Genomic DNA, 20,863 nt, shown 5'->3' on the forward strand with positions numbered 1-20,863 from the left:
CTGTTCATCAAGTGGAAAATTCATTTTGATTATGTTATGGTATGAGAAATATGATAATCATCCTGGGACCTGTAGAGAGCCTAAGTAGTTTGCTTTGTCCTAGTTCATGGTACTGGGATTGACTGTTATCTGAACCTGTTCCATGTGATGAGTAGAACAAAATTGATCATTCAATAAACAAGTATGTTACCAGTTCATGCATTAAGGCAGGGGTGGGAACAATTGAACTGTTTAGTACAGCAACCCCCTTGCCTCATTCTAATGGAGTGTGTAGGTTTTCATGGTCTTATGTTGATAACTACACAGATCTGAGTTTGAGACACGGTGCCAATAGTCGAGACACACCTGGAGTTCATAATTGAATTGTCCATGCATTAAAGAGATTGACAGTGAATGAGTTTAGTTTCCGCCCCAGTCAACAAAATATTCCAGCTATATGATAATGGCCTATATATATTTGTCTCAGACAAGATTGAGATCAACATCATGAGCATTGTTCTAGACTAAAAAGGATATGATGACATATATCAACCAAGTCACCAAGTGTGAACAACCAATTCCATGTCACTTCTTAAGACAAGCATGAGTTACTGAACATCAGTTCTAACCAAGATCTTCACAGGTCAGCTCATTAATAACTAGAAATTATGAAATCTGTTAGTCAAGTTTTTAGTGAGAAAAGCACTGTCAGTTTTTCAGTATTTTCATTTAATATGGAACTCCTTCCACTCAAGGATCAGACCCGTTGGGATATTATAAGTTATCACATCCTGTCGAGGGAAATACGGGGTTTTATCAGTCCCGAGTAACTGGGACTGATAAAACCCCGTATTTCCCGAGACACGATGTGATAACGTATTTATCTAGCTGAGTGTTTTCACTAAATCAAAACAAAACAACATGCATCGAATCGACTTGCTGCCATGTTGACACCAGCTGATCGTTTGACCTCAACGCACCGCACATTACTAAAGGCTTGTCGATGCACGCTTTTCTCACTTCTCGCGTCGTCACGGAGGCGTAGCGGGAGGATAAGACTTTCGCAGCGGGAGTATAAAAGTCGTATACTTATACTTTGAATACACTAGCATTGTCAGAGTACACAGGGGTGGTGGGGTAGCCTGAAGCGTTCAATTGTCAAGCTGATGACCCGGGTTTGATTCCCTATATGGGTAATATGTTAAGTCCAGTTCTGGTGTCGCCTGCTGTGATACTGCTTGAATATTGATAAAAATGGTGTAAACTAAACTCCTCACTCCCCAAGAGTAAAAAAGCCATAACTGTGTTTTACTGGACTTTGGACTGGTATGTTGCCATGCAAGTGTATTATAGATTTCTTGAATCCAGTGTTGAAAATGTTTGCATGGTCAATAGAACTTTGTCGAATAGGTTTGACAGTAGCGCTGAGACAATTACATCCCAACATTCGTAACCCTGAAAGAAATGTTCTGTCATGGGTACTCAGCACGTTATTACAGACCCTTCCATGGACTGACTCCGGAATAGATACATCCTAAGCACAATGTTGTATTACTTGCAGAATTTGAACATTCCAGCAGTTTTTGACAAATGAGCCGTCCGTTTAATGACCACACTCAAAGACCTTGAGTCACAATATCCCCCCTATGAGGTCCATGGCAATGTATACTGCCTAGAATTAGCGAGGGTGAAAAAAACACTGCTTTGTTTGGTACTCAATTGTCACAGGTATTTGTGACTGAGACCCCCAGGTGTATCTGTGTGGGGTATGACGGAAATTATCTCTGCTAAGTTGTTGTGTTTTTGATGTTAATCTGCATAAACGCAACTGTAAGAGGTTGATGAAGAGATAGCACTCAGAGTGGGAATTTCTTCTCTTCCGGTTTAAAAGAATTTTCAGAATCTTGCACTTAGGAAGGATGTGTGTTGTTCCCTGTTGAAAAACTGGTGAAGTTTGGGGGAGATTTGTGGTTAAAGGGAGGTAACTCTGATAGGTTTGTTGGCAGGAAATTTTCCTTTTTTGAGGACATAATGATATTTCATAGCCCTGACTCTTTATATGACATGTGATAGGTTATGAATAGTTTGGTTTGGTATATTCATGTATGTATCTTGCAGTATGTTCTATTAACATTGCTACTCAAACAAAATAGCTTCTGATGACAGTGGTGGACAAACTGTATTGATAATATATTGGATATTGTAAGAAACGACAGAAAATTTCACTCACCTTTCTCTCTGAAGCATAACCATATGCTAGCCAAAGTCAATCAGGTCATGTATCTAAGTTTTCTGGCATGCAGCTTTACTTTGGAAGGTTGGAAACAAGTACACTGACGCAATAACAGACAACAGTTAATATGTACGGAATGACATGGGTAACCTTGTGGGTTTAGAAGTGGATGGGTTGGAGGCCAAAATTCTGGCCTGGTGGGAAAACACAATTTTTGGTGCAGTTCTTTTTACTTCCTGAAATTGTTGTGTAAATAAGGGGAGGATAATGTTGGGCTTGCACCAGAATACCTGGACATCCTGCTTAAGAATGTCTGGACATCCTGCACCAGAATACCTGGACATCCTGCTTAAGAATGTCTGGATATCCTGCACCAGAATACCTGGACATCCTGCTTAAGAATGTCTGGATATCCTGCACCAGAATACCTGGACATCCTGCTTAAGAATGTCTGGATATCCTGCACCAGAATACCTGGACATCCTGCTTAAGAATGTCTGGATATCCTGCACCAGAATACCTGGACACCCTGCTTAAGAATGTCTGGACATCCTGCACCAGAATACCTGGACACCCTGCTTAAGAATGTCTGGACATCCTGCACCAGAATACCTGGACATCCTGCTTAAGAATGTCTGGACATCCTGCACCAGAATACCTGGACATCCTGCTTAAGAATGTCTGGATATCCTGCACCAGAATACCTGGACACCCTGCTTAAGAATGTCTGGATATCCTGCACCAGAATACCTGGACATCCTGCTTAAGAATGTCTGGATATCCTGCACCAGAATACCTGGACACCCTGCTTAAGAATGTCTGGATATCCTGCACCAGAATACCTGGACACCCTGCTTACGAATATCCAGACACCCTGCACCAGAATACCTGGACACCCTGCTTAAGAATATCCAGACACCCTGCACCAGAATACATGGACACCCTGCTTAAGAATATCCAGACACTCTGCACCAGAATACCTGGACACCCTGCTTAAGAATATCCAGACACCTTGCTCCAGAATACCTGGACACCCTGCTTAAGAATATCCAGACACCCTGCACCAGAATACCTGGACACCCTGCTTAAGAATGTCTGGACATCCTGCACCAGAATACCTGGACACCCTGCTTAAGAATATCCAGACACCCTGCAACAGAATACCTGGACACCTTGCTTAAGAATATCCAGACACCTTGCTCCAGAATACCTGGACACCCTGCTTAAGAATGTCTGGACATCCTGCACCAGAATACCTGGACACCCTGCTTAAGAATATCCAGACACTCTGCACCAGAATACCTGGACACCCTGCTTAAGAATATCCAGACACTCTGCACCGGAATACCTGGACATCCTGCACCAGAGTATCAGGACACCCTGCACAAAATATCCAGATACCCAGTACCAGAATGTCTGGATACCCAGCATCTGAATATCTTGACACCCTGCACCGGAATATTTGGACACCCTGCATTAGAATACCCTGGCCCCCTTAGGATATTTCAAGCTTACAAATTACATCAGACTCCCTGTGGATGCTAACACAAACTAGTTGAAGGCTAGTGCCACCTGTCCCTGTGAAGTTAACATCTACAAGCAAGCCTCTAGTATGGTCTGTCATTGTATTGCATGTGTGGATGGGGTGAACTGGGTGTATGAGATGGCTACACATCTGCTTTGTTGGTGGGCAGAAGGTGTGACATGACCAGCTCTCTCCCCACCACCTCAGTGTAACCTGATCCGCAACAACTTGGAAACAACTGTTTATAGCTGATCAATATCTTGTACCTAACAAGAAAGTGCCTGGCTCATTATTCTCAGCTATTTGTAAAACAGGTTTGGATGACTTGGCTCTGGTCAGGGCTGATCCACTGTTTTAGAGATACAATATGAGATACCTGATCTTTTGGAATCATCCAGTAAAGTATGTTCAGAATGCAGACCATGTTAACAGATTGCTGCGTCATATCTGTCACGGGTCCTCCTGCCAGGTAGACATTATGTCGTCTGGTATTTCGTCCCTTGATCCCAGTGGAATGTCAGGTAGTTTCCCTGTTTGCTAATCCACTAGGATCAGGTTGGACCTGATAAACAATAAAAGTTTGTCCTCGTGTGAAAGACGAGCTTGTTGTCTGCTAAATAACGTATGACAGTAACTGTTATATCCCTTATCACAGACTACCACGACCACTGAAAGGCCACCTCACAACAAGGTAACTTGTAGTAGCTGTGGAGATGGGTGGCATTGAGAGATGGTGTAAGGGAGGTAACTCTTGAAAGAGTCATGAATCTCAAACGGTTTGATAACATTTCGGATCTGAAGAGTCAAACTCAATAGAAGATATGTAGAGTTTCATGTACTAAGGGGTTCATAAAGCCTCAGTGGACTTCATGTAATTTTTGTTTAGTATGTATTTTAATGTAATTTTCATTGCTACCACAACTGGAAATGTAATAAGACTTTTCTTACATAATATGCGCTGAATTATGATGTTAAATGATGTAATACAAGCACTGATATTTCTGGGTCACAATTTTTCATCCTTCTGTTATGGTTTACATCAAGGGGAATAGGCCAGTGTATACATCAAGCAGCAACATATGTTTTGTTGTATGTCCGTCTGTTGAGGTCTGCATCAAGGGAATACTTCTGGCAATGATAGTGCCAATGTTTACATGTCAAATAGTATCATGGATTTTTTTGTATGTCCGTCTGTTGAGGTCTATGTCAAGGGGAATAACTCTGATAATGAGCGTACCAATGTATACATCAAATAGTATCATAGCTTTTGTATGTCTGTCTGGTGAGGTCTTCATCAAGGGGAATAACTCTGACAATGAGCGTGCCAGTGTGTACATCAAATAGTATCATAGGTTTTGTATGTCTGTCTGGTGAGGTCTTCATCAAGGGGAATAACTCTGACAATGAGCGTGCCAGTGTAGACATCAAATAGTATCATAGCTTTTGTATGTCTGTCTGGTGAGGTCTTCATCAAGGGGAATAACTCTGACAATGAGCGTGCCAGTGTGTACATCAAATAGTATCATAGCTTTTGTATGTCTGTCTGGTGAGGTCTTCATCATGGGAATAACTCTGACAATGAGTGTGCCAGTGTGTACATCAAATAGTATCATAGCTTTTGTATGTCTGTCTGGTGAGGTCTTCATCAAGGGGAATAACTCTGACAATGAGCGTGCCAGTGTGTACATCAAATAGTATCATAGCTTTTGTATGTCTGTCTGGTGAGGTCTTCATCATGGGAATAACTCTGACAATGAGAGTGCCAGTGTGTACATCAAATAGTATCATAGCTTTTGTATGTCTGTCTGGTGAGGTCTTCATCATGGGAATAACTCTGACAATGAGTGTGCCAGTGTATACATCAAATAATATCATAGCTTTTGTATGTCTGTCTGGTGAGGTCTTCATCAAGGGGAATAACTCTGACAATGAGCGTGCCAGTGTGTACATCAAATAATATCATAGCTTTTGTATGTCTGTCTGGTGAGGTCTTCATCAAGGGGAATAACTCTGACAATGAGCGTGCCAGTGTGTACATCAAATAGTATCATAGCTTTTGTATGTCTGTCTGGTGAGGTCTTCATCATGGGAATAACTCTGACAATGAGCGTGCCAGTGTAGACATCAAATAGTATCATAGCTTTTGTATGTCTGTCTGGTGAGGTCTTCATCATGGGAATAACTCTGACAATGAGTGTGCCAGTGTGTACATCAAATAGTATCATAGCTTTTGTATGTCTGTCTGGTGAGGTCTTCATCAAGGGGAATAACTCTGACAATGAGCGTGCCAGTGTGTACATCAAATAGTATCATAGCTTTTGTATGTCTGTCTGGTGAGGTCTTCATCAAGGGGAATAACTCTGACAATGAGAGTGCCAGTGTGTACATCAAATAGTATCATAGCTTTTGTATGTCTGTCTGGTGAGGTCTTCATCATGGGAATAACTCTGACAATGAGAGTGCCAGTGTGTACATCAAATAGTATCATAGCTTTTGTATGTCTGTCTGGTGAGGTCTTCATCAAGGGGAATAACTCTGACAATGAGTGTGCCAGTGTGTACATCAAATAGTATCATAGGTTTTGTATGTCTGTCTGGTGAGGTCTTCATCAAGGGGAATAACTCTGACAATGAGCGTGCCAGTGTGTACATCAAATAGTATCATAGCTTTTGTATGTCTGTCTGGTGAGGTCTTCATCAAGGGGAATAACTCTGACAATGAGAGTGCCAATGTATACATCAAATAGTATCATAGGTTTTGTATGTCTGTCTGGTGAGGTCTTCATCATGGGAATAACTCTGACAATGAGTGTGCCAGTGTGTACATCAAATAGTATGATAGCTTTTGTATGTCTGTCTGGTGAGGTCTTCATCAAGGGGAATAACTCTGACAATGAGAGTGCCAGTGTGTACATCAAATAGTATCATAGCTTTTGTATGTCTGTCTGGTGAGGTCTTCATCATGGGAATAACTCTGACAATGAGTGTGCCAGTGTGTACATCAAATAGTATCATAGCTTTTGTATGTCTGTCTGGTGAGGTCTTCATCAAGGGGAATAACTCTGACAATGAGCGTGCCAGTGTGTACATCAAATAGTATCATAGCTTTTGTATGTCTGTCTGGTGAGGTCTTCATCATGGGAATAACTCTGACAATGAGAGTGCCAGTGTGTACATCAAATAGTATCATAGCTTTTGTATGTCTGTCTGGTGAGGTCTTCATCAAGGGGAATAACTCTGACAATGAGAGTGCCAGTGTGTACATCAAATAGTATCATAGCTTTTGTATGTCTCTCTGGTGAGGTCTTCATCAAGGGGAATAACTCTGACAATGAGTGTGCCAGTGTGTATATCAAATAGTATTATAGCTTTTGTATGTCTGTCTGGTGAGGTCTTCATCAAGGGGAATAACTCTGACAATGAGAGTGCCAGTGTGTACATCAAATAGTATCATAGCTTTTGTATGTCTGTCTGGTGAGGTCTTCATCATGGGAATAACTCTGACAATGAGCGTGCCAGTGTGTACATCAAATAGTATCATAGCTTTTGTATGTCTGTCTGGTGAGGTCTTCATCAAGGGGAATAACTCTGACAATGAGAGTGCCAGTGTGTACATCAAATAGTGTCATAGCTTTTGTATGTCTGTCTGGTGAGGTCTTCATCATGGGAATAACTCTGACAATGAGCGTGCCAGTGTGTACATCAAATAGTGTCATAGCTTTTGTATGTCTGTCTGGTGAGGTCTTCATCAAGGGGAATAACTCTGACAATGAGAGTGCCAGTGTGTACATCAAATAGTATCATAGCTTTTGTATGTCTGTCTGGTGAGGCCTTCATCATGGGAATAACTCTGACAATGAGCGTGCCAGTGTGTACATCAAATAGTATCATAGCTTTTGTATGTCTGTCTGGTGAGGTCTTCATCAAGGGGAATAACTCTGACAATGAGAGTGCCAGTGTGTACATCAAATAGTGTCATAGCTTTTGTATGTCTGTCTGGTGAGGTCTTCATCATGGGAATAACTCTGACAATGAGCGTGCCAGTGTGTACATCAAATAGTGTCATAGCTTTTGTATGTCTGTCTGGTGAGGTCTTTATCAAGGGGAATAACTCTGACAATGAGCGTGCCAGTGTGTACATCAAATAGTATCATAGCTTTTGTATGTCTGTCTGGTGAGGTCTTCATCAAGGGGAATAACTCTGACAATGAGTGTGCCAGTGTGTACATCAAATAGTATCATAGCTTTTGTATGTCTGTCTGGTGAGGTCTTCATCAAGGGGAATAACTCTGACAATGAGCGTGCCAGTGTGTACATCAAATAGTATCATAGCTTTTGTATGTCTGTCTGGTGAGGTCTTCATCAAGGGGAATAACTCTGACAATGAGAGTGCCAGTGTGTACATCAAATAGTATCATAGCTTTTGTATGTCTGTCTGGTGAGGTCTTCATCAAGGGGAATAACTCTGACAATGTGAGTGCCAATGTATACATCAAATAGTATCATAGCTTTTGTATGTCTGTCTGGTGAGGTCTTCATCAAGGGGAATAACTCTGACAATGAGAGTGCCAGTGTGTACATCAAATACTATCATAGGTTTTGTATGTCTGTCTGGTGAGGTCTTCATCAAGGTGAATAACTCTGACAATGAGAGTGCCAATGTATACATCAAATAGTATCATAGGTTTTTTTTTTGTATGTCTGTCTGGTGAGGTCTTCATGAAGGATAATAACTCGGACAAAGAGCATGCCAATGTATGCATCAAGTAGTACCATAGGTTTTGTTAGTCCATCTGTTGAGGTCTTCATCAAGGGGAACAGGTAATTGTAATACACAGTAAAGACTCAATCAAGACAATAGTACCAATGTATACATCAAGTAGGTTTTGTTAGTCCATCTGTTGAGGTCTTCATCAAGGGGAATAACTCTGACAACAATAGTACCAATGTATACATCAAGTAGTATAATAGGCTTTGTTGTATGCCTGTCCGTTGAGGTCTACATCAAGGGGAATAACTCTTGACAACAATAGTACCAATGTACACATCAAATAGTTTCACAGGTTTTGTTGTTTGTCCATCTGTTGAGGCCTACATCAAGGGGAACAGTTAATTGTAATACACTGTAAAGACTCAATCATCAATCCACCAAAAGTGTATGACACCTGATCCAGTGTCCTTACTGAACTGCTTGCAACTGATGGAATGGTTGTTTAAAGCCGTACTTGGCAGTGCCCAGTATGATGGCAGCCAGCAGATAATCAAGTCTGGACAACAGAGCCTCTCAGTCTGAAGGTTAAGATGTTGAGATTTTTTGTTGACAGGTCTTCAGGAATACAGCAAGAGGCGTGACACCACCTCTCTGAGTTTCTGCCCTTTAACAAGTGTTTTTGAGGTTTTGTTTCAGCCCTGCCTATAAACTTGAACCAGATTAATACCTTCCCCTATATAAACACTGAAGCCTCCCTCCGACCCAATGTGGTATTTTTCCTTGGTTTATATCCAATTGAGTTCTCACCGAAACTGGATGAAGTCCCTGTCTGTGTACACATGACTGGAGCATAGTAGACTGGGTCCTGTCTCTTTTGGGTAGTTCTTGATCCAGTGGTACTAGTGGTACATACCACCAGTCTCAAGTCAACCTACCAGTGCACTACTTACTTGGACATTCATTATTCTGCAGGAAGCTTCACCTTAGGCAGGAAAATATACTTTAATGACAATATTTTTGTAGATGGTTAAGAATCTTGTTTTGTTTGTACAGTGTCAGTGTGTGGAAACCGACAATTCGAATTCTATTCACATGAACTTACATCATAAATGCCTCTTCAATGCACTCACAAGATGAATGAATGTTGATAGTTTATGCCTGAATGACTGAGTGGTATCTAGGGCAATAACCCCTTTAGATCTGCCTCCAACTTAGTGGTAGACACTTTGCTATGTATATCGTCACATAACAGAACTAATTTGAGCCATACATCATATTCACATATTTTCAAAATGCTTTTTTGTACTGTTAGAGTTAGCATCATTAGAAATCTATCAAAAAGTCACTTTAGTTCTACCTTCTTTCGCAATTTTTTGTGACATGGGAATGTAACCAAATGAATTTCAAACAACCAAATTATTTGTCTTTGTTACATTATGTGACATAAGAAAGTTGAAAAGTAAAGTGTTTGGATTCAAAGGGACATAACTCCATGATATGGTCAGCAGGATATTTTTCACTTGAGACTGTGTCACTGGGAAGAGGACTGTCCACATCAGCAGTTTTAGTTGTATGCATAGAGGCTACAGACCCAGTCTAGTTGCATCAGTTTAGGGTCAACTACGACACACGAGCCTGCACCGATCACTGCATGTATTGCAATGATTAAACTGTTATGGTGAAATAATCATAGCACTGAGCCAGTTGTGCCCAGTGTGTCTTACATTTCTTCTTCATCACATAGAGTATATTTTCTTTACAAGCTCTGCATGTACATGGTGCCAAGGTTTTGTCTGTCTGAAGTGTCTTTCGTTCCCAGGAAGTATTTTTGTTCCATGTTGTACTGCACTATGACTACAGTGACAATAATTTTATCACATTCTTGACATTGTATTTACTGTAATGGTTTTGTCCTTTTTAATATTTTGGTATCTCATTTTATATGCCAAAAGTAAATTTCATGTCAACCGTGTATTTATTTTTTGGTATTGTTTTTATATTTTTGTAATTGCATATGACTCCTTAATGCTGATGGTTGAAAGTCAGGTTTTTAGTATGATCCTGAGGTGTTTGGAGGGTGAAGGTATCAGTATTTTTTTTTCACAATGTCTTTCATCTCTTTTTTTTCAGTTGGAATCTTTCTTCATTCTTCCCCCTCATGAGCGAAAGTTTGTACCTCGGGAAAGACAAAGACTACAGACAATGTTAGCTGTACGTCTCCCTAGAGTCACTACTTTTCCCTGAAATCACAACACTCAGCTTAGGGCACAGTTATCATATCTGGAGGAAGGAAAGGAAAATTGTAACAAACCTCTTAAATATTTGTGAAATTATTCAATTTAAGAGATAGGAATTGCAAAGTTTGCATTTATAAATGCATCTCATTATTGATATATCATTGTTAGTGTTATCTGTTCTTACGTGAAAAGTAATTAAAACCCAGAAAGTTGTATTTAGATGTAGTGTTAAAGAGATTTCATTTCGGATTTTGACATTGAGAACTAAGCAAGATTTGGACCATGTTTCCTTCACCATCATCCATCAGGGCTGGAGTGTCCTTCAGCTTCAGGGTTCAAACAGACTTGTGTTGATTAGTGTCATCACCCAGTGTAGCATCATCATCACCTGTATATCAATTCTCCCATGATACTGACCCATTGCTTACCCCCGTCGTCTCCCCTGCATGGTTCATGTGTATTGTGTGCTGCATGCGATGCGTTTGGTTGCTTGGTGTTTGTATTGTGGGACTTTGGGTGTGCTTGCTCGTCTTTGCTAGAACCTTTGCTCAGTGTGTTCTGTTGCCTGCCATGCTTGTTTTGTTTTATTCTTCACCAGTTAACAGTGATGCTTTTCTTGTTTGATTGACCCACTACACATCTGTGTGTTTTAACTGACCAGTATTAACCAATCCGTAACCAGACAGCATGTTTCGATACTCCGTACAAAGGCATGCTGACCATCAGAGGGTGTCCGTCTTCAGATATATACCCTGTACAAACTCTCTGCTGGTGTTTGTAGTGCTATCAGTTAAGGGTATATTTTGTATTTACTCAGCACTAGATCTATATGTCATATAATTTACATCAGCAATTGATCATTGGGAGTATGTCGGTGACTCTCTACAAGATGTATTTATCAAGGACACTTAAATAGGTATGTGACTCTGCCAGGTGTATATATTGACTTTCTCATTGGCATACATGTCAGTGACTCTGCAAGGGTTATAGATCACTGTCTTTGCTAAGAGTAATTATCAGTGACTCTCAGGTAGGCATTTGAAGTGAATATTGTTGCATCAAATTATAGTTACATCTTTCAGATGTGGGTATATACATACATCTTACTTTCATGTTCTATAAGATTTTCATCTTATAGAATGGTCTGAAAAGCTGTGTTGCTGCTAGGTGTGTTTATACTTGTGGCACAGATTTTTATACACCTCTCTCAGCTAGGCATGTTCGCATCACAGGCTCTCACAGATATCTCCTGGGAGTATTCTACACACCCTGCTTCAGCATGGTTAGAAAACTGCCAGGAATGTTCTCTGCAGGAGATTTTGTTCCTCCGTTTCTGTATCTAGATGAGTTGGAACTGTGATGACGACTTTCACATGTTGATTGCCATGGCTTTGTTCCTTGCTGCCATCACTCAGCCATTCACTAGTCATTGAGCTATCGATTATGTAGATCGTGTCACTGATTGCTTCTCTGACATCTGACATTGCTAGACAATGTGACAGACAAGTCATACCTTACAGGTAAGTTGTCTAGTGTCAGTATATGACAGATACTAAATATCGTTGGAATGTTCTATTTCAGTGATACGTGTATGAAAAATGTGGCACAAAGGTGTGGTTATGAATGTACATATTCTAGAACATAGCTGGCCCAGTAAAATACCATGTAGCTTGCATGAAAACCTGTATGTAGATCATATACTCCTGGTTTAAACAATTGACAGAAATGTGCATTAGTGAGGTTGCAGTTGGTTTCACCTAGATTACTGCCAGTGGAGAGGGCATGCATGTAAGAACTCAACATTCAAAATCAAACCCATGGAAAGATCTGGAGTCAAAAGAAAGGAGCCTGTGCAAGAATGCTACTCAAACATTCAAATATAAAACCTTTGTAACAATATTATGTCAGATGAAATGATAAGTTATTTGTTGTGGAAGCAGTGGAATAAATCCATGTTTGTTGTATTGTATTACAATCTGTGAATTAACCTCTGTAGTGATATTGTATGATATATTTGTGATATAATATACTGTGGATTAATACTATTACATCTGGTGTGGTATTTTACAAGAGAGGGCTGGTGATTGTAATGCTCATCATGTTTAGCAGTATTGCTGGATGAACAGCTTCAGGATAGCATTTTGGGGGGACACCCTAATGCTTATAATTTGCTGGATTGGAAAATCATGGTAACATTTTGGGATGTTGGGATACTGTATTTTGTACTAACTTTTTGGTTTTCTGGCTGGGGTTTTTAAACTTGACTTTATATTTGATATATCGGCACTGTTTCCTTGGTTCAGATAAGTTAAGTCAAAATTAAACTCTCCGAAAATGTACAAATACAAAATTTCAAACACTACTGAAAAAAATGACCCAAATGTCCATAACTTGAGAAAATCCTGAAACTTGAACATTTAAAATACCAGTACTTAACAGATGATACACTAGTTGTCTTAGTTTGTGATATTTGATCTTGGTCACATTCAGCGTAAACTGATTTTAGTGTGAATGTGAAGTTTTTTGTGAGGAACATCGTCACTCAAACTGGAGTGTTTTTAAATGCGGTTGACTTAAGTACATGTGTTTTTTTGTCATATTAGAGATTTAATGATTTAGATAAACCAACATTTTTCCATCCGTGATAATATGTTATACATAATCTGCTGAATAGAGAAGTATGATCTACAGACATTCAGTGTGAAATATACACTGTAGGTTAGAGATATACATCATATCAGCATGTTATATACGAGGTAAGTGATGGACTGCTCTGTGATATTGACATGTAATAAACGTGCCATTTACATGCCAAGTGTGACAGGTCAAGTGATATTGCCCGACTATTGCAGCTGGAGCGAGTCTTTAGCAAGCAGCCAGACTCTGAGGATGGCGAAGGAAAGAAGAAGGAAGTAGGTGGCGCCACTGTTTCTAGCAAACTCCCGACATAGTAATGCATGCAGTTTTGTATCCAGACCTCTAAAGGAAGACTTACGTTCGATATCTTTTTGTACTAGCTGGTTTGTTTTCTAGGATACTTTTTGGCGTATGCAATATGCCTGGATTATGAAATTAAATTGTATGCCATATACAAGAATCTTATATCAGTGGATTTCAGTTATGTTGTATGAGTAATTTTAAGTGACGTTTTATTTCTGTAGTTACATTTGCTTAGAATTTTGAATGTCATTCTTCAAAGTTTTGTTTAAAGAATGTTTTAAATGTAGACTAAGAATACAATTTGAATTAGATTCTAGAGATTTTCAATATAGCAATATACCGCCAATATTATGATCCAAATTATTGTTTTTGTCTGAAAATATGTCAAGCTGGAATTCATGCAGTATTTCTGAACACAAGTTTACTTTTTTACATATATATAAAGGTTTTGATACGGAATGTTTTGGTCAAAGCACAATTCTGTGTCTATGATCCATCACTTTAGCATCGTATTCCATATATCAGGATACTGACGGTTATTGCATCTTTGAGGGTACTGCCTAGACACATGTACGTTTCTTCCTGCTAGGTTTTGTCCAAAGTGATTCCTGTAAGTATAGCTAACCACGTAGACACAGGTGGTGCCGGTGCCAAGAGTTCTGGTCACCTGTAGACGTGTAGTGGACTAATCACAAGACGGGTAGTGATTACACAATGTGGTGTTGGTGCTTCTTAATGGCTTTTAGACACTAGATGTTTTACCTAGGCATTGGTTGCCTTGCAATGCACACACTTCCCCTTCATGGCCCATACTGAATGAAACAGATGTCTCATTTTCTGAGAAATAATTCATTAAAATATTATTGAGTTTTTTGTTTGTATTTGAATTCCATGTATATATGAGATTACTTATACCCATTTTTAATCTGTTTTTCTATAAGATTACTTACATAATAACTGAATGTTATTGTTAATATTTATGTGAAAGAATTGAATTGGTTCTTGTTTGTTATTAAGTTTGGTCACACTCACTAATAGAACCTAATTCTGTGGATCACTTAACTGACATAGTTTGTTGACATTGATGTAGTGGGCGGCTGTTCAGTTCATTCTTGTACTAATATTTCAACTTCCATATTGTCTCCTATCACTTGTTTTCATGTATACATTCGATCTTTATTATCTACTACTGACCTTTCTGAAGAATGCTAATTTGTTTCTCTTCTCGTGTATTAAACCAATTTCCTGAAACTAATTTCCTTTAACTGCAGCTGTTGGTAGGTCAGTCGTTATGTGAAGACATGCTCATGTCCAACAGTTAAGTTTCAGTGTGCGCACAGTGCGTAATGAGTGCTGTGCAATGAGAACCCAACACTTTATACTAAAATAGTTGTAGTGGTTTCTATGCACACATAAAATGTAATGCGTGATATGTGGTGCATGAATTTGCTGATGGTCAAAAAGTGTTTGAATATGCATCACGCAGTTATGCAAAGGCCGGAAGTAGGGATTCCCAAGTGGTTTTCCCTTTGTCACATTGTTTGCATTGTACACACAAGAAAGAAAGACTTAATAGTTTAATACCTCACATAGACTCTATATATGTAGATATGAAATTGGACAATACATATCTTGCAATTACGTATTCAGTAAATACACTTGGAAAGCTAGCTTTAGACAGGACTGTACCTCAGCACTCACACTGACACAATGAAAAATATCACCTTTTTCTGATGTAGAAAGTATCTGAAAAGTAAGGGGTTGAGACCCAAGTTACACAACCCCAAATTTTTGGTGTGTCAAATATTGATGAAAGAGAAGTATTATTCTAGCGAATCTGTCATCTTGTAATGATCCAGTGTTACGCACAAAAAACACATATTTTTCATGTAGTGACATAAAAGCACATGATGCACCTGTTCACTGATGTATTGTTTCACTCAGTTTAGGAAATAAATTCCCCTCTACCCCAATGTGTTTTGTAATAAAGTATAGTTTTGCCCAGAATGTGTTTTGTAGTAAAGTATAGTTTTGCCCTGAACTATTATAATAAAGCATAAGGATGGTAGAATGGTATTGTGATGCAATGCAAAAAGAGCATATTATTGTCTGATAAAGTACTGTCGGCACCTCTGATCTTCCACTGGAGCATCTAATACAGTACTGGCACCATATCCTTGCTGGGTTTCATGCTCCTGAACCCTTCTTAAGTCTCAATGTTACCTTCGTTGAAGAGAGAGAACTGAGCTATTACATATTGGCTGTTTTTGGCTCTGCTGGTCTGACTGTTGGAATGAGCATATCTTGCCTGAGTTCCTACTGAGAACAATTGCTGTGATTGTGTTACACTTAAAGCTGTCAGCTGCTGCTGGTCTGACATGATTGTCATCTGTGTTGTGTAGGCTGTGGAGACGAGAATCCAGGACACATCGCTGATGGTGCACTTCTTTGGCAAGTATGGAAATGACGTCCTCAAGTATGATGACTTTCACAGGTGAGCCAGATGGATGATGTGAGTTGTGCTTTCAAAATACACTGCTTGGAACAAAAGGACTACTACAGCTAGGAGGCTGTCTTCTCTAATATCCACCAGTCATGGCATATTCAAAACATCAAGTGTTCTTTTGAATGGTATAGAATTGTGCATAAGCTCAAGTCATTTCAGCCCTTTTGGGATCCATGGATTGAAGTCTAAGAATTTGAGTGTACATTGTTTGTCAGAAACTTATACGATGGTTTGTAGATAAGATGGATTAAATTGTGTCCTGGACACAAAACTGAGGTTATGGTCCCCAACACCCAAAACTGAAATTCCCAAGCATACTGGTAATCATGTCCTCTACAGTTTATGAAGTGATAATCTGTGGACCTTTTAGGGTACATCCTTGACATTTAGTGTAAGTATAATGCACACTTCTGTAATACACGGAATAAGATGTGACGGAATTAAGAAACTTGGGCAACTCATCATGTGTTGTCCAGATTTATGGAGAACCTGCAGAGTGAGGTCATAGAGCTGGAGTTTCTGGAGTTTTCCAAGGGCATGAACACGATCTCTGAGGTGGACTTTGCACACATCCTCCTCCGTTACACCCTGCTGGACCGTTCTGAGATTGAAGAGTGTATCGCCAGGGTCAAGGACAGAATTCAGCAAGAGAAGGTAATTTTTGTGAGACACTTGACATAAATGGGGTTATTGTTCCTCTTCGGACACTGAAAGAAAAATTGAGAAGCATTGTGACATTTACTAAACTTTGGTGAGTGCAGATATTTTCACATAGAATATCTTTAAATAAGGGCCTCATTTCAGAGAAACAGTGAAGAAACTGAACAATAAAAATTTGATGTTTGATAATTTTTTTTTGATACATGTATTTATGCACAAAAAAAAAAGGTTGATTCTCAGAAATATGTAATATTTATTAAAATGTTAAACGTTATAATAATGTTTATTGAAATTGCTATTTCCGGAAAATAAGGTAGCGTATTTCTGCCTTATCAATGCCTTAATGTTTTAATGAATCTGGGGACTTGAAATATAGTGATTTCTTTCAGCGGGCCTTTTTCTCCTGAACATTGCTTTCCAGTTTATCAAAAACGAATTGCATTGATAAGCAATCTCAATCCATAGCCACACACTGTTTTGGTTCCCAATTGCACAGATCAGTGCTCATGTTGTTGGTCGCTGGATTTTCTTGTTCAGACTCAATTATTTACAGACCACCCCCATATAGTAAAACTAAACTCACTCACTTATGAATGAACATGGCATGGTGTCTGAATGTGAAATGTTGTACATTTCAGGGCATTACTTTCCAAGAGTTCAAGAAGTTCTGTCAGTTCTTGAACAATCTGGATGATTTCTCTATCGCCATGAAGATGTATACCTATGCCCAACAGCCAGTTTCCCAAGGTGTGTTGTACACATTACGGAGTTGCAGCCCTTAGTTGTAGCAGGATATACTGGTTGTTGGTTCATGTCAGAGATTCACTTTTAGCTTAAGATTCTTTGCCTGTCTGTGCTATATGCATGTTTGTATATTTCACCTGAATGTTAAACATTCACCACCAACAGACTTGATTATTTTGGGAATGACTTAAGATTTAATGGATTATCTACCTTAATGTTGTCGTACATAAATACGAGCTGGTAAGCATATAGTGGACAAGTTTTCACTTATTCAATAAATGCTGACAGAGTTCATGTGATCATTGTTATGGTCTTTGATCATATACTGGTGTGTTTCAGATGAGTTCCAGAGAGCAGTGAGAGTGTGTACAGGCTTCACTCTGGCCAAAGATGTTGTCAACACTGTGTTCCAGATCTTTGATTCTGATGGTGATGGCCATCTCAGCTCCCCTGAGTTCATAGCTATCATGAAAGACAGGTTACATCGTGGCTCCAGGGTCAGTAGAATCTGTAGCCATACCAAATATGCCATGACACTGGTTTTAGTAACTGTTGACTAGATACATGTTACAGCAAGCTTTTCCTATATGTTGACAGTGGAAGAACTGAAATTTTGTCAAAAATAAGAAACAAATCAAATAATTCACTGGAATATTGATGTATACAGCTCCATTCATTCTGCAAAATTGTTATTCTAAAAGATTTATGAAAGAAAATACTTCATGTATTTATACCCAGCACTTTGCATTGAGGGGTTAAAATGCATTTTGTTAGTCTTAGGGTCTGTGTAATCTGTCTCTCAATGGGAGGTATTCATGTTTAGCTGCTCAGTTATATTCCTCTGAAAACATCATTAGTAGAGGTACACCATAATGTCCCATTTGTGAAGAGCAATGATTTGGATCAGTGGATTGTCTGGTTCAGACTTGGTTTTTTACAGACCACTGTCGTACAGCTGGAATATTGCCGAGAGCAACACATAAATAACTCACTCTCTTTTAGTAGAGCTGCAGGATTAATTGTTATGGGAAAAGAAATAGAAAGTTCCAGTAAATGAAGTAATTCCAGAACTCTTGATATTACTGACTGGAGTCTGTTTGACCTGTAGCTTGGTATATCAAGGTACAACCCTGCACTCCTTTCCTTCTTTTGTTTGACAGTCTCACCTGATGCACACACAAGGGACATGGGAAGCCTTCCGCCAGTGTATCCGCAATGAAATGAAGAGCAACTAGCTTCCATGTCTGTCTCCACATCCAGTATCTCAAAACTCTCACCACACAATCAAGTGTGGATGTCTGCTCCACTTTGAATCTTTCCAAATACAACTGAGTTTGTTCCAGGAAGATGGCAGCTCTCTAAACTCAAATCAAGGGAACCAACATTACCACAGTAGTGCTCATTCGTCCAAATAATAACTCCCCACAAAACATCTGATCCATGTATTGTGCCAGTTACCTCCCTTTACCCACACCAGGGAGTTGTCTCCCATGACTTTCGATGAAGCCATGGTATCTTCGAGGGAGACCTGGACAAGAGGAGGATTCTGAGATGAGCTGAAGTTGATCACCCAGTGGCATACTTCACCTTATTATTAAAGACAGTGGACTATTTCCAGTTGCATTAATGATATCAAATGTGAAGGCCACTATTTAACTACTGCCAAAAGTATTTCAGTCCTGGGTACAATTCATACTACACTGGTATGGACCAGTGTTTGTGTAGGAATTGTTTTCAGCCTACAAATCTCAGGATGCTCTAAGCAGATTAACTGCAACCTTTTCTGGGGCTCAGTAATAGACATGGGAATACTTTTTCTCCAAATTATTGGTCCCTTCTGCAATATCCCTATTGATAGTTGTGTGCTTGACACTTGATAAATTTTCCTGAACATGGAACATCCTTAAAATTTTGTGAATTTACCTTAGATGAGAATCTTAAAATAATCATGCACAAATTTACTTAGATATGCACTTACATCATTTTTTCTCAAGTCCTTCCATTATATCTTGAAACATATCCTGAATGTTTTTTCTCATAACTTGTTTTTGCTTCAAGATCTGTTTGTTATTGGATTGTGTTATTCCACTTAGGACACTGTGATACAGGGTGCAATCTGTGTACATAGCGTGTGAGTGAGTCGACCATGTGATAAGTTGTTAAATTTTGAGTGTCAAATGAGATGGCCATGTTACAAATCAGCTTTTCGTGCTTGGTAGCAAACTAAAGTGACAATTTCATACATTTCTCATTGATCTGTGGTTTAAAAAAACCCCAACAAAGTAATGTTTGCTTGCCGACATCTAATCAATGGTGTACGCATTGTGATACCATGAAGGACTTGGCGTTCATGCTGCCACCCATCAAGATAGTCTACCTTTACTTGCCACAAGTACCAAATTGTTCAGCATGATGCCCCAAGTGGGCACTGTCTCTGCCTGTTTGTATGTTGCGTGTGAACTGTACAGTCCTATGGCAAAATGTTACAACATGTGTTCTGTTCTCCTCCTTGCAGAAAAACATCAGAATGCGCATCTTGAATAGTCCTTAGTTGTTGTGCTGCATCCTCGTAGGGCTTTAATCCTTTAGTATCGACTTCAAACTTGCACAGAGTAACAACCAAACCTCTTCACCCATGACCTATGCTTTCTGGGATGAATAACGCCCCTGGCCACCATGGCATTTTCGGATGTGACACCTGATCTCTAATGGCATCTCAAGCAGGGTATTCATGACAACATAACCTGGATTATCAAAGATGTGAAATTTTCCAGAAAATGCAGGAGTGTGTGGTTTATGTAGAGTGCATTCTGATGTTTTGTTTCTCTGCTAAGGATACCTTATTTTTGTACAGAAACTTTATGAAATATTAAACAATATTATATCCTCATCTTCTGTTCTTAGTCACTTAGACAGGATCATAAGCTGAGCTTAATACTCCAGTGAGTGAGCGAGTTTAGTTTTACGCCACACTCAGCAATATTCCAGCTATATGGTGACAGCAAATAATCGAGTCTGGACCAGACAATTCAGTGATCAACCACATGAGCATCGATCTGCACAATTGTGGACCGATGATGTATCAACCAAGTCAGCGAGTCTGTCCATCCGATCCCGTTAGCTGCCTTTTATGGCAAGCATGGGTTGCTTAAGGCCTATTCTAACCCAGTGAGTGAGTGAGTGAGTTTAGTTTTACGTCGCACTTAGCAATATTCCAGCTATATGGCGACGGTCTGTAAATAATCGAGTCTGGACCAGACAATCCAGTGATCAACAACATGAGCATCGATCTGCGCAATTGGGAACCGATGACATGTGTCAACCAAGTC

The 20,863-nt window shown here is 39.5% G+C and overlaps 1 protein-coding gene across 10 annotated transcripts in view; it reads left to right on the top strand.

Annotated features, from left to right (window-relative positions):
* The window catches only part of LOC137273861 (calcium uptake protein 3, mitochondrial-like), a 94,003-nt gene extending 73,579 nt beyond the window's left edge, over nt 1-20,424 (top strand). For 2 of the 10 annotated variants that reach the window (XM_067806745.1, XM_067806743.1), the window contains 8 exons: nt 10,578-10,658; nt 13,537-13,596; nt 14,214-14,234; nt 16,027-16,118; nt 16,607-16,784; nt 17,429-17,537; nt 17,874-18,031; nt 18,695-20,424. In XM_067806745.1, coding sequence (XP_067662846.1) covers nt 10,578-10,658; nt 13,537-13,596; nt 14,214-14,234; nt 16,027-16,118; nt 16,607-16,784; nt 17,429-17,537; nt 17,874-18,031; nt 18,695-18,769 — 774 coding nt within the window. In that variant the 3' untranslated portion in view covers nt 18,770-20,424. The remainder of the gene's footprint in view (nt 1-10,577; nt 10,659-13,536; nt 13,597-14,213; nt 14,235-16,026; nt 16,119-16,606; nt 16,785-17,428; nt 17,538-17,873; nt 18,032-18,694) is intronic. The other 8 variants (XM_067806746.1, XM_067806744.1, XM_067806748.1 and 5 more) reach the window with 4 other exon arrangements.
* The last annotated feature ends 439 nt before the right edge of the window (nt 20,425-20,863 follow it).

Source organism: Haliotis asinina, chromosome 2 (assembly GCF_037392515.1).
Source record: "Haliotis asinina isolate JCU_RB_2024 chromosome 2, JCU_Hal_asi_v2, whole genome shotgun sequence".
Lineage (NCBI taxonomy): Eukaryota > Metazoa > Mollusca > Gastropoda > Lepetellida > Haliotidae > Haliotis > Haliotis asinina.